The 15,208-nt window shown below is 38.9% G+C and overlaps 1 protein-coding gene and 1 pseudogene across 2 annotated transcripts in view; both read right to left on the bottom strand.

Annotated features, from left to right (window-relative positions):
* Positions 1–1,546: 1,546 nt before the first annotated feature.
* SEPSECS (Sep (O-phosphoserine) tRNA:Sec (selenocysteine) tRNA synthase) overlaps positions 1,547–15,208 on the bottom strand; it is a 46,107-nt gene continuing 32,445 nt past the window's right edge. For both annotated transcript variants that reach the window (XM_049886426.1, XM_049886427.1), the window contains 3 exons: positions 7,663–7,756; positions 6,053–6,143; positions 1,547–4,632 (listed from right to left, as the gene is read on the bottom strand). In XM_049886426.1, the coding sequence (XP_049742383.1) occupies positions 4,326–4,632; positions 6,053–6,143; positions 7,663–7,756 (492 nt within the window). In that variant the 3' untranslated portion in view covers positions 1,547–4,325. The remainder of the gene's footprint in view (positions 4,633–6,052; positions 6,144–7,662; positions 7,757–15,208) is intronic.
* LOC126077598 (uncharacterized) lies at positions 9,494–9,612 on the bottom strand (annotated as a pseudogene).

Genomic DNA, 15,208 nt, shown 5'->3' with positions numbered 1-15,208 from the left:
ACCGTTAATAGCATATTCAATGGTTCTTTTATCAAGTTATTCAGAGGTTATGAAACTTCTGAAATCGCCAAACTTTTATGGACTCGGAACTGGATTCTTTTTCAGTTGCAAAACAAGGTCAGCCTCAAGAATGCAAAACCATTTAAGGGTTTGGCAGAAATCAGTACCTCTAAGTGGAAAAAGAAAACCCAACTTTTATATGCACCAAATTTACACGTATTCCAAAAGATTTCTCTGAGTGTAACATGAATGAGACCTGTCAGGGTTTTTTTTTTTTTTTTGTCTTTGTTGGTTATTTTCTTCTATGAAAGGACACCAGAACTTTAACTCTCACGATGAGCTACCAACTCAATAGTAAAGCAACATTAGTGAACACAAAAACCTTTGTTTCTTAGGCCTCAATGACAGTCCTTAGAGTAGGATCGTTAAAGCAGCAGAACCATAGCAGAGTTAGGTGAGTAGGTCAAAACAGTAGAGAAAATTTAGTTTATACTTCAGTTTACCATTCAAGTGCCTACTGGTTGAACAGAATTGTATTCAATAATTCACATTCTTTAACTTCATCCAACTCATACAAAAAAAAGCTACAGAGAAAAATTTAGAGTTGAACACTGAGTTCCTAAGGCCAGTATCACATATCATTTCCCAAAAGAGTGAGAATTCATCAGCAGCCAAATTGAGACTTGGATTTAAAGTGCCTTCAAAAAAAAAAAAAAAAAAAAAATTTTTTTTTTTTTTTCCACTGCTATGCGTGAAATCCTGATGGTGTAGTGGTTAAGTGCTACAGCTGCTAACCAAAAGGTCGGCAGTTCAAATCCACCAGGTGCTCCTTGGAAACTCTATGAGGCAGTTCTACTCTGTCTTACAGGGTCACCATGAATCGGAAGCGACTTGACAGCAGCAGGTTTGGTTGTTTTGGTTTCACAGCTATGCATGTAACACAATGTGCAGTAACCGAAAGACGATTTTGTTATTCCTTTTTTTTTTTTCCCCAAGGTAAACTACTACAGCTCAATGACTTAAAAGAAAAAAAAATTCTAAATTCAACCTCATAGCCTTAATAATGGCTGTTGGATTATGAAGACAGAAAAGTTCATCTTGAATCAATGACTGGAAAATGTATCATCCGTTGTCCCTCTGCCACAGTGCAAAGATTAGCTAAGGCCAGCTACGAGGCTTAGCAATCAGGACTAGCAATTTTAAATAAATAATTTTATGCACATACTTCTTTATTCTCACATGGTGAAATGTGAGAGAGGGCAAGAAAAGCCTAGGGAGGGGGCAGAGGAATGCCTGAGTGTGCAGAGCCTACAACATCCCTTCAAAGGGTTCCTTGTGGATGCTGTGACCTCGAGGTCAAATTTTAAGTCAGCAGAAAAAGAGCTGGAACTCCAAAAGCCCTGAAAAAGGGTTAAGAATAAAGGCGGCAGCTGATCTAGGCATCAGGAACAAAATGTTACAACATATCTATCATTCGCATGTGGGTGCATGTAATTTATCTTCAATTAGCATTATTATTTACTCAGCAGCTGAAGCCCAAGAACTGCTGATACTCTGCAGATGAGAAACATTTGCTAGTCTCCCGGCTCTGGCCTTTCTTAAGCTAAATGATGAGCACACAATACAGACCACTTACGCTATAAAAGACTTTTGGCCTCTGTGGAGAGTAAGCTGCACTGCCAGCATCTACATTTGCAACATCACTTCATTCCCTTTCTCGGGCTCCAGAGGCTCTGTTTTAACTCTTCAGCTTTACTGGGTCTTCAAATCGGTTGCAAATTTACATAAAAAACATGGCACAACTTTTTAATCCAAGATTTACGCCTTTGAAATGAGTTACTGTACCTTAAAAACAACAACAAAAAATTTAGAAGGTTTAAACCTCAAAAATATAATAAATTTGGGAAAGAAAAAAAAAACCTTTACAATATTTATAATTAAGTACTTTATCCCAACATGGTCTTGACTTCCAGGATGTCCAGTCCGAAGTACTCTAACTTACACATTAATGGGAGTGGTGTGTGTCTCAGTGCAGCTTACAAACCAGCTGGGAGACAGTACAGTTGTCACCAAAACACCAGAAAACCCCTTTCTCGTCCACAGCTGACACTGCCAAATCAATACAGAAAATTACAACCCAGGAATCAGCACAGTGCTCTCCACCACAGTGCTCTCCACCACAGTGCTCTCCACCACAGTGCTCTCCACCACAGTGCTCTCCACCACAGTGCTCTCCACCACAGTGCTCTCCACCACAGTGCTCTCCACCACAGCGCTCTCAAGTGTGTTCGATGGGATGTTAGGAGGTATTGAATTTTAAAACGGGCTCTATCTTTGGGTAAGGATGCATTCGAACTGGTTTCTTTACCGAAAGAATTCTTAGAGCCTTTAATATGCCAATAGGCATGTTTGCAAAGGTTTTTTCCAAAATTTTTTGTCTCTAGAACCTTCTTTGCCCCAAGAGCATCTTTCGGGAATAATTCTCCACAGAGCAGGTACTGTGAAACTGATGCGGGTGCTGTGATATATTCACAACCTGCACTAACTCCTTAGGATATGACATACCAGTCTAGTGCTTAAAATTAACAACAAAAATAACTACAGCTAATTTTTAAGTCTGGAATTTCAGACCCAGAAGATGGGCGTGGGGGTTGGCGGAAATACACCTGTTTATAACACTACATCATTTTTACCTCCCTAGCAAAATTAAATTAGAAAATACTCAGGTTAAACCAATCTTGATGATGACTGTGCATGAGACCTGAACAAACTAACATAAAAAGGCTGCTTAAAGCAAAGACAGTAAGTGGAATAAAGTTCTCACTTGCCCAGATAAAAAAAATGCACAAGTGCTATATAAAGAAATTTATAATTTCATGTTTAGAACTGGTGACCCCGGTTATCTGTTAAGATTCTAAATGCAGTATAGTCTGGTAACATTTATGAAGCTGTCTTCCTTGAAGTACTACTAAATTGCTACAGAAAATTTCTCTTTGAGATCATTTACTTTACAGCAGTGCTTCTCAAGTTCAGAACTACTAACGTTTGTTGCTGTTAGGGGCCATCAAGTCAGTTCTGACTATAATGACCCTATGTAGAGCAGAACAAAACAGTGCCTGGCCCTGCGCCATCCTCACGATCGTTGCTATGTTTGAGCCCACTGCTGCAGCCACTGTGTCATCCATTTTGTTGAGGGTCTTCCTCTTTTTCGCTGACCTGTATTTTACTAAGCATGATGTCCTTCTCCAGGGACTGGTCCCTCCTGATAACATGTCCAAAGTACGTGAGAAAAAGTCTCACCATCCTCACTTCTAAGGAACACGCTGGCTGTACTTTTTCCAAAACAGATTAGTTCGTTCTTCTGGCAGTCCATGGTATATTCAATATTCTTCGCGAACACCACAATTCAAATGTGTCAACTCTTATTTGGTCTTCCTTTTTCAGTGTCTACATGCATGTGAAAGCTCGACAATGAAAAACTGACATTTGGGGCTGGATAATTCTTTGTCGTGAGAGGCTGTCTTGTGGTCCTGTGCACTGTAAGATATTTAGCAGCACCCCTGGCCTCTACCCTCTAGATGCCAATTTAAAAAAAAGCCAAAACCAAACCTGTTACCGTCAATTCCAACTCATAGCGACCCTATAGGACAGAGTAGAACTGCCCCATACAGTTTCCAAAGAGCACCTGTTTGATTCGAACTGCCGACCTTCTGGTTAGCCGCTGTAGCTCTTAACCACCACGCCAGTATTTGTGACAACCAAAAATGTCCCAGACATTGCTTGGATACAAGCAAAATCACTTCCAGTTAAGAATCATTGCTTTAGAGTGAAAATTAAAGCTGACACCTTGACTCAGCCTTCTTGGGGCATGTCGACTTCACAGGCATCCTGTTGACGTGTACACCTCAACAAACATCTGGCAATTAGTAGCATCAGAAGTCTTTCTAAATTCCATGTGATCAGAAACAAGTAATTCGTGAAGGATGGAAAACGGTTAAGAGAACGCAGTCTTCACATTTCAAAGGGAGTTAAGAGGTAATTTTACTGTCATTATTTTAGCAAGAATTACCTGAATCACAGTGCTTAATTGACAAATATTCTAAAAATTAGAAAAATGCTGTCTATTTTAATCTGTTAAGTGCCATAAGGATTGAAGCAGTCTAAGAATTAAAAACGTAATAATCACCAGTGGCTAGCTCGCACTGGTCTATTCTTTAAATATTCCCCATGAATTTTCAATTCAAAAATCTTAAGTCTTTAAACTGCTTGCTTGTACTGCAGCTGCATCATTTCTTTCAAATTATCAAAGAGAAATACTTCTCATTTCATGAAGAGGCATCCTGGTATGTGTCAAAAAGTACATTATCAAGTTTTGAAGCCAGTTCTCCGATATCCACATCTTCAGTTTTGTCATAATTGTCAACTCGAGATACATCACTCTCTTTATTTTGTTCTTTTCTTACTATCTTTAAACACTTGTCAAGTCTCTTGATAAACAAGTCCACATCCTGCATCTTCATTCCAATGGCTGCCGCAGCATTGAGATAAGCACAAGGGTAATTATTCGCATGTGACATAAAGCCTCTGAAAGTATAGCCACTCACGGTTTGCACAGATCCAAGAGGCACAACCCTGAAATGGAAAATATTTACCAATGTAATGTGTCTGGTGATGTTAAGACAATCTCATCCACAAACAAAAGGTATCTCTGTTACTAAAGTGTATATCTACTTATTAAGAAATTGTCAATCATGGCCTATGCAAATAGTCTGACTCAGTCTTACAATAAAATTATACAAAAAACTGCCATTGTACCTAGGAAAGTCCAGCGCCTGGTGACTGCCACTTACTTCTCTTCTACAAGGAGCTACCTACAAACTCTAGGAATCAAACACCTTTACATCTTCAAAAAAATCAAAAGAAATTATTTCTGTTTTTGTGCCAAGTCTGGAATCTGACTTCATATATTCACAGTTCACTGGGATACTGAAATGTGTAAGTCAAACCACTTTGATGAATTACCTTGTGTCACCACAAATAATCAACTACTGATAGTGAGTAAAACTCCAGTTATTTGATCAGTGCTATGCAATGAAGGGTATTAAACAAGGATCCAGGAGAATTATGTCATTGCTTACAGCAGCCTAGTGGTCAGCAAACAGTGATATTCAGCACATGCATCTTTTAAGCTTGATTTCCGGCACATGCATTTTTTTAAGCTTGAGTTCATTGGCATGGTTAGATACAAGCAGATTTCTAATGGCACATTTGGAAAAAAAAAAAAGTAGTAGTTAAGATGATCAACCTAAACACAAAAACAAATAGGACAACACTAAAAGCAGGGTCAAGAAAACCCTTTTGGAAGCGTCAAAACTATGCTGTACACAGATACAGTTCATCAAGGTAAAAGCTGAATTAATCTAAGATTTTTCTTTTAATAAAGTGGTCCTTTGATGTGAAATCCCTAACCTCTGGTACTCAGAAATTCTTTATTACAAGCATGTAAAGAGAAGTAATTAGATATTTAGAGCAAGATATTTCAAGTCATTTTTCTCTGGCCTTATCAAATATAAAATGAAAAATGAAATGCATTTTCAAGCCATGTACATGCAGGAGGAAAAAATACATTTTTTCGAAGGCAGAACTTAGGCAAAAATTGCATAACCTTTTCAGTTGAGGAAAGAGACTTTTCCTTAACAACAATTTTTACTTGAATTTCATAGTCATGCCTTATTTCTAGGACCACAATGACACCACAGAAGATCATCTAACAAAATAATTTGTGCAGAGAACTACTGAAACTTTGTTTCTATATGCCTATTAAAACAAACAAGAGTCATTTCTTTCTGTGACTATTTCAAGTGTAGGCAGTAGACAGGTGGGCCTTTGACAGCCTTACAGATTCTCGGTTTCCTTATCCTTTCACCCCAGGATGAATTCTCACGTAGAGTTCGGCATACACTCGGGGGACTACTTACTGTATAGGGCAGGTACTTTCTCAGAGTTAACCTGGAAGGCCAAATAAAACCAGGCCTCTTTTAAACATACGTACCTGGCTCCAGAAACTTGTCTGGTAAAAAGCATTGAGCCGAGCTGAGTGACAGCTTTGTCACGGTGTTCATCCAGTGTCTTAAGTGTCACAGCTGAAAAAGAAGAAAGCATCCAAAGAAGCCTGGTTTACCAGCACAAAATTCACTAAAAAAAACAAACTCAGTGATGGACACATTACTTTTTGGTCATTGTCAAGTGGCAGAATTTCACTTTAATGCACTTAAATTACAGCAGGGATTGATTTACATATCAGAGAAGAATATTTTAATAGAAATGGGCATGCTCAGAATCTGAAATAGCACTTCTACATCACCACTGCAGACAGCGCATTTCCAATTAAATAGACGATACGATGGCATGACCAGTATGGCTGTTTATTCAAATTCAACCAAATTTTAAGAACTTGCAAAATGAGAATGTGGCATGTATTATTAATGACTTGACCACATGGAAATTATCTTTCTGAGGCTCTGTAGGCATATGATTACTATCACCATTCAAAGACTCAGAAAACCAAACCTGTTGCCGTCCAGTTGATTCCTGCTCACAGCAACCCTACAGGACAGAGAAGAACTGTCCCATAGGGTTTCCAAGGAGCAGTTCGTGGATTTGAACTGCTGACCATTTGGTTGGCAGCCGTAGCTCCTAACCACTACATCACCAGGGTATCACCATTTCCTATCACCATTACTAGCTACCATTTACTGAAGGCTAACTCACTTATCATGCCAGACACTTTACAAGCATAACTGTGATCAGTCTTTTAACTGCTTTGCATGTAAGGGATCATAATTTCTATTTTACAGACAGGGGCAAGGAGGGTAGAGGCTAGCAGGTGGCAGAACTGGAACAGGAACTACATCATGCCATCTTCTACAACAGTATCTATATAGATTACAGGAAAGGACTGATTGGGATGGTTTTTAATACATGCTGGTGCTGAAATGGTTTTCTTTGGAAGCTCATTCCTGAAAAATGTTTCAGTTACAAATGATTCACTTTCCTTACTTAGGTAAACGTAAAATACGAAAGACATTATACCACACATATTCCCATATTACAAGGGATAATTATGAAGCTTAAAAGTTACTTAAGAGTATAAACGTCAATATTCATATCATCCTTTTTAGTAGCCCTTGTACATGATAAAAATACGTATACAAACAAACGAGATTATCATAAATACAGGTTTCTCTGATATGCAGAAGCTCAAGATAATAAGCAATAGCATTAAAAACACGATACAAGAAAATCTCTAACTTCTGACCTTTCCGTGCTTTGTTAGCTGGCAGAATTTTTAATTACTTATATAGAGTTCTCGAGAACAAGTTATTTTCGTTAGAAGCGAGGCTTAAAGTATTATTTTCTGTATATTCATTATAATACTTAATACCGATTCTGATTCTTTCGGTGCATAGGCTACATCTTAGAAATACATTAAAACACTTCTCAAGGCTAACTAAGCTTTCTCAATTTACAAATTAGTACTATAATTAGTGAATTCAGAAATATCGTTGTAACCAAGAAAGAGTTCATTCTTTCTAAATATACTAGTTTCCTTCCGGGACTGGTTCAAAATATTGATTGTTTTTTTAAAGGAAAATAAATTACCTAAAGATAGGGGATTGTGAGGTGTATGCAACAGTCTTTCACTGTAGGCTTCTGACAGCTTCTTTAGTTCACTGGACAAATATGCAAACATTTCCTGCAACAACAAAATGTCACATTTAGAACAAACCAATAATGTAACTTGAAATATTTAGTAAGACGAAGTCTGACTGGTAGAAGTTTATGCTGTAAATTAACTCATTCATGTCCCCTGGGAGCAAGTCTCTCCTTTGCCCCCACTCTAGTGAGATTCAAAGCTGACACAATCACAGAAACCACAGGATTTAGACAAAGAAAGCAAAGAACCAACACATTTCCACTATTATGCACCTCTCATGATCCATCCTCTCCCCGTAAGTTCCAGTGACACCACTCTAGTCCCAGTAGCCATCAACCTCTCCCCTGGACAACAGCAAAAGACTTTATGATTTCTCTGCCTACCCTCTCGCCCCCTACAATCTGTTCTACATCGAGGCCGGGGTGGGGGCGGGTCTTTCAAGAGCATAAATTAGATCATGTCCCTCCCTCACTTACAACCCCAATGACTTTCTCCAAAGTCCTCATCTATAAGGCCCCACATGGTCTGGCCCAGCCTATACATTCAACTCAACTGCCATTCCCTCACTCACTGTGTGCCTGCCACTCCAGCCTTCCTTCCATCCCCTGAACGAACATGTCAGAATCTTCGCGTCTACTTTTTTGTAACCGGTAAGTTCTTCTCCCAGATCGTTCCCTGATTGGCCTCTTGTCATATTCTGAGGAGACCTTCCTTCATCACTTCCCTATCAAAGCAGCTCTCCCACTCTGCCCACTCCCTCCAAAACCATCACCTACTTATCACTGGTTCCTTCACTATACTTATCACAATCTGAAATATTTATCTGCTTAGATGAATATTATCTACCATCACCCATTAAAATGGAAAACTCCTTGATGCAGTTTTTCTTCACCACTGTTTCTCTATCACCAAGAAAAATGTGCCAGGCTTTTAATATGCAAGTTACTTAGAAAATTAGCCGATGAAAACCCTATGGATCACAATGCAACCAATCATGGGGATGGCACAGTACTGGGCAGCGCTCCTTCTGCGGTGCATGGGGTCACCCTCAGTCGGGGCCAACTTGACAGCAGGTAATAACAAACTTAGGAAAAGTTTAAAAATAGTTGTCCTTTAAACACACAAGGACCCCTGGTTGTGTGGTGGCTAGGGATTATGGCTGCTAACCAAAAGGTCAGCAGTTTGAATCCACCAGCAGCTCCTTGGAAACCCTTTGGGGCAGTTCTACTCTATCCCTACAGGGTCGCTATGAGTCAGGATTGACTCAACAGCAACAGGTTTGTGGGTGGTGGGGGAGGGGGGGAGGTTAAATACACCAATCCTTTGACTTGATTAAAACAATATAGCAACCAAAAACTAAAAATTGTATGCTTGATCTCACTCTGAAAAATTATACCCAATGATAAAAAAATATAATATTTTACAATATAAAAGTTCACGTCCATATGTATTTAAGTGGCAGTTTAATAAAGTTACAATTAAATATTAAAAAAAAATTTTTTTTATTACGTAGCCATTATTTGACCTGAAATTATATTTTCTTCTCCTAAACCCTTTAAAAAGTGATGAAATGAAAATCTGCAACTGAATAAGCTAATTTGCACTGACCTCCTCTAAAAACCCGTTGCCATGGAGTCGATTCCAACTCATGGCAACTCTATAGGACAGAGCAGAACTGCTCCATAGTTTCCAAGGAACTCCTGGTGGATTCAAACTGCCGACCTTTTGGTTAGCAGCCATAGCACTTAACCACTACGCCACCAGGGTTTCCATAAAAGCCAACAGCATCCGGTATTCCCAGGTGGTCTTCCATCCAAGCACTATCCAGGCCCGACCCTGCTTAGCTTCTAAGATCACACGAGATCAAGCACATTCAGAGTGCTATGGCCGTAGATGGCCTCCCCTAGCCATATGAAAACATATAAACTCTAAAGATACACCAAATAGCCAAGGGCTAGCAGAGTATCTGGAGGGCAGTGGTGGTCCACTGGTAGAATTCTTGCCTTCTCTGCAGGAGACCCAGGCTCGATTCCTGGCCAATGCACCTCAAGTACAGCTACCATTCAACTGTCAGTGGAGCCTTGCATGTTGCTGTGATGCTTAACAGGTTTCAGCAGAACTTCCAGACTAGGACGGGCTAGGGAGAAAGGCCTGGTGATGTACTTCCAAAAACCAGCCAATGAAAACCCTATGCACACAATGGACCGATCTGTTGTACATGAGGTCACCATGAGCTGACCGCAGTTAAACAACAATAAGAATAGAGTATACAAGTGGAGACAGCAGGAAGTAATAACATTTCTCTAACTTCAAGGGCCACAAAAGCTACTTCAGAGCTTTCTTCAACATAAAGATTAGATACTCTGATCCCACACGAGATTCCAGAGTAGCGGTCTTGAGTCTAAAGCATGTAGATGACTAATCCCATCTTTTCTTAGGTAAAGATTAAGAGGAAAATTTTTGCCAGGTTTATGAGTTATTAATGAATCTACCACAAACTTTTCTTACCCATGTCCACACAGTATTTTTCATATTCTGAACTTAAAAAAATTTTTAAAAATGATAGCCAATTAAAATTTTTAGAATATTTTATAAAATTAATTCTCAGGGATCAGAATTATGAAATCCCAGAGCACTAAAATAATTTTTATTTTTATTGTGCTTTAAATCAAAGTTTACAAATCAAGTTAGTCTCTCATACAAAAATCTATATATACCTTGCTATATACTCCTACTTGCTCTCCCTCTAAAGAGACAGCATACTCCATCTACTCTCTCTTTCCATGTCCATTCAGCCAGCTTCTGACCCCCACTGTCCTCTCATCTACCCTCCAGACAAGAGCTGCCCACATAGTCTTATCTGTCTACTTGATCCAAGAAGCTCACTCCTCACCAGTATCATTTTCTATCCCATGGTCCAGTCCAATTCCTGTCTAAAGAGCAGGCTGTGGGAATGGTTCTTATCTTGGGCTAACAGAAGGTCTAGGGACCATGACCTCCACGATCCTTCTAGTCTCAGACCACTGAGTCTGGTCTTTTTATGAGAATTTGAGGCCTGCATCCCACTGCTCTCCTGCTCCCTCAGGGATTCTCTGTTGTGTTCCCTGTCAGGGCAGTAATCGGTTGTGGCCAGGCACCATCTAATTCTTCTGGTCTCAGGCTGACGTAGACTCTGGTTTACGTGGCCCTTTGTCTCTTTGCTACAGCTGCTAACCAAAGGGTCGGCAGTTTGAATCCACCAGGCGCTCCTTGGAAATCCTATGGGGCAGTTCTACTCTGTCCTATAGGGTTGCTATGAGTCAGAATCGACTCAACGGCACTGGGTTTGGTTGGTTTTTGGTTCTGTCTCTTGGGCTCCTAATTACCTTGTGTCTTTGGTGTTTATCATCCTCCTTTGCTCCAGGTGGGATGAGACCAGTTGATGCATCTTAGACGGCTGCTGGCTAGCGTTTTAAGACCCCAGATTCCACTCTCCAAAGTTGGATGCACGATGTTTTCTTAATAGATTTTATTATGCCATTTGATTTAGATGTCCCCTTAAACCGTGGTCCCCAAACCCCCGCCCGTTACACTGGCCTTCAAAGCATTCAGTTTATTCAGGAAACTTCTTTGCTTTTGGTTTAGTCCAGTTGTGCTTAACTCACCTGTATTGTGTGTTGTCTTTCCCTTCACCTAAAATAGTTCTTATCTACTATCTAATTAGTGAAGACCCCTCTTCCTCCCTCCCTCCCTCCCCCCCTTAACCATCAAAGAATATTTTCTTCTCTGTTTAAACTGAGTTCTTATAATAGTGATCTCATATGATATTTGTCCTTTTGCAACTGACTAATTTTACTCAGCATAATGCCTTCCAGATTCCTTCATGTTATGAAATGTTTCATAGATTCATCATCGTTCTTTATTGATGTGTAGTACTCCACTGTGTGAATATACCATAATTCATCCCTTCATCCACTGATGGGCACCTTGGTTCCTTCCATTTTTTTTTGCTATTGTAAACAGTGCTGCAATGAACATGGGTGTACATATTATCTGTTACTGTAAAGGTTCTTATGCCAAGGAGTGGGACTTCTAGATCTTATGGTAGTTCTATTTCTAGCTTTTTAAGGAAGCGCCAAATCGATTTCCAAAGTGGTTGTACCATTTTATATTCCCACCAGTTGTGTCGAAGTGTTCCAGTCTCTCACAACCTCTCCAACATTTATTATTTTGTGTTTTTTTGATGAATGCCAGCCTTGTTGGAGTGACATGGAATCTTATTGTAGTTTTGATTTGCATTTCTCTGATGGCAACGGGTTAATGGCTAATGATCCTGAGCATTTCCTCATGTATCTATTAGCTACCTGAATGTCTTTTTTAGTGAGGTACTGTTCATATATTTTGTCTGTCTTTTAATTGGGTTGTTTTTTGTAGTTGAGATTTTACAGTATCATTTAGAAACCCTGGTGGCATAATGGTTAAGTGCTATGGCTGCTAACCAAGAGGCTGGCAGTTCAAATCCACCAGGAGCTCCTTGGAAACTCTATGGGGCAGTTCTACTCTGTCCTATAGGGTCGCTATGAGTTGGAATCAACTCGAGGGCAGTGGGTTTGGTTTTTTGGTTTGAACCTCAATGTCTTCTTTAGTAAAGTGCTGTTCACATCCTTCGTCTATTTTTTAATTGGGTTATTTGTTTTTTGTAGTTGAGATTTTACGGTATCATTTAGGTTTTAGGGATCAGGCACTGATCAGAAATGTCATAGCTAAAAACTTTTTCCCAGTCTGTAGGTAATCTTTTTACTCTTTTGGTGAAGTCTTTGGATGACCACAGATATTTGATTTTAAGGAGCTCCCAGTTGTCTAGTTTCTCTTCTGCATTGTTAGTAATGTTTTGTATAGTGTTTAAGCCATGTATTAAAAAAAAATTAGGGCTCCTAAATTATCTCTATTTTTTCTTCCATGATCTGTATCATTTTAGACTTTATACTTAGGTCTTCGATCCATTTTGAGTTCGTTTTTGTGCATGGTGTGAGATACGGGTCTTGTTTCATTTTTTCTGCAGATGGATATGCAGTTATGCCAGCACCATTTGTTAAAAAGACCCTCCTTTCCCCATTTAACAGACTTTGGGCCTTTGTCAAGTATCAGCTGCTCATATGTGGATGGGTTTATGTCTAGATTCTCAATTCTGTTCCATTGGTTTACATATCTGTTGCTGTATCAGTACCAGGCTGTTCTAACTATTGTGGAGGTATAACAGATTCTAAAATCAGGTAGAGTGAGGCCTCCCACTTTGTTCTTCTTTTTCAGTAATGCTTTACTTATCCATGCCCTCTTTCCCTTCCATATGAAGTTGGTGATTTGTTTCTCCATCTCACTAAAAAAATGTCGTTGGAATTTGGGTTGGAATTGCATTTTATCTATTGATCGCTTTTGGTAGAACAGACATTTTTATAATGTTAAGTCTTCCTACCCATGAGCAAGGTATGTTTTTCCACTTATGCAGGTCTCTTTTGGTTTCTTGCAGTAGTGTCTTATAGTTTTCTTTGCATAGATCTTTTACGTCTGGTAAGATCTATTCCTAAGTATTTTATCTTTTGGGGTGCTATTGTAAACGGTATTGATTTGGTGATTTCCTCTCATTGGAGTCTATGAATTTCTTTATTCCATCCTTCATGTCTTCTATAACCCAGGGTATTATTCAGTTTCCAAGTGTTTGATTTCTTTGCCCTGCTTTTTCTGTTATTGATTTCCACTTTTATGGCCTTATGGTCAGAGAAGATGCTTTGTAATATTTTGATGTTTTGGATTCTGCTAAGGCTTGCTTTATGACCTAATATGTGGTCTATTCTGGAGAACGGTCCACATGCACTAGAAAAGAAAGTATACTTGGCTGCTGTTGGATGGAGTGTTCTGTATAAGCATATGAGGTCAAGTTGGTTGACTGTGGCATTTAGATCTTCTGCGCCTTTACTGAGTTTCCTTCTGGATGTTCTGTCCTTCACTGAAAGTGGTGTGTTGAAGTCTCCTACTATAATTGTGGAGCTGTCTATCTCACTTTTCAATGCTGTTAGAGTTTGCTTTATGTATCTTGCCATCCTGTCGTTGGGTGCATAAATATTTAATATGGTTATATCCTCCTGATATATTGTCCCCTTAATCATTATATAGTGTCCTTCCTTATCCCTTGTAGTAGATTTAACTTCAAAGTCTATTTTGTCAAAAATTAATATTGTCACTCTGGCTTTTTCATTCTTGTTTGCCTAATATATCTTTTTCCATCCTTTGAGTTTTTGTTTGTGTCTCGAAGTCTAAGGTGTGTCTCTTGTAGGTGGCATATAGACAGATTGTGTTTTTAATCCTTTCTGCCACTCTCTCTTTATCAGTGAGTGCATTTAGTCCATTTACATTCAGCATAATTATGGATAAGTATGAGTTTAGTGCTGTCATTCTGATGTCCTTTTTTGTGTGTTGTTGACAATTTCTTTTTCCCACTTAATTTTTTGTGCTGGGTAGATTACATATTGTCTTTTCCTCTTATTCATTGTTGATTTTGTTTCTGCTGAGTCTCTATTTTTTTCTTGTATTTTGATGAGTAGGATTCTCAGTCTCCTTTGTGGTTACCTTAGTACCTACCCCTATTTTTCTATGTTTAAACCTAACTTTTATTTCTTTATATCGCCTTGTCTTCCTCTCCATATGAAAGACCTATAACTACATTTCTCAGTCCCTCTTTATTGTGTTAATCTTGTCTTCTTTTACATAATAACATCGCCGTTTCCCTGTTTTGAGCGTTTTTTTATCTTGATTTTTGTGATTTCCCTGTCTGGGTTGACATCCGATTGCTCTGTCCAGTGTTCTAGTCTTGGGTTGATACCTGATATTATTGATTTTCTAACCAAAGGACTCCCTTTAGTATTTCTCATACTTCTGGTTTGGTTTTTATGAAATCCCTAAACTTCTGTTTATCTGGAAATGTCCCAATTTTACCTTCATATTTGAGAGAGTTTTGCTGGATATATGATTCTTGACTGGCATTTTTTTTCCTTCAATGCTTTACATAAGTCACCCCATTGCCTTCCTGCCTGCATGGTTTCTGCCGAGTAGTCCGAGTTTATTCATACTGACTGGCCTTTGTAGGTGGCTTTTCATTTATCCCTGGATGCTCTTAAAATTCTCTCTTTATCTTTGGATTTGCCAAGCTTGATTATAATATGTCTTGGTGACTTTCTTTCAAGATCTACTTTTTGTGGAGTTCGACAAGCATCTTGGATTGTTATCTTCTCATCTTTCATGAAATCAGGGAAGTTTTCTGCCAACAGATCTTTAATAATTCTCTCTCTATTTTCTGTTGTCCCTCTCTGTTCTGGTACTCCAATCACTCGTAGGTTATTTCTCTTGATGGAGTCCCACATGATTCTTAGGGTTTCTTCATTTTTTTAATTCTTTTATCTGATTTTTCTTCAAATATATTGGTGCCAAGTGCTTTATCTTCAATCTCACCAATTCTGC

The sequence above is a fragment of the Elephas maximus genome, chromosome 5 (genome assembly GCF_024166365.1).
Source record: "Elephas maximus indicus isolate mEleMax1 chromosome 5, mEleMax1 primary haplotype, whole genome shotgun sequence".
In the NCBI taxonomy this organism is placed as follows: Eukaryota; Metazoa; Chordata; class Mammalia; order Proboscidea; family Elephantidae; genus Elephas; species Elephas maximus.
The sequence above is the reverse complement of the archived record's forward strand: the minus strand, read 5'-3'. Positions and strand labels throughout refer to the sequence as shown.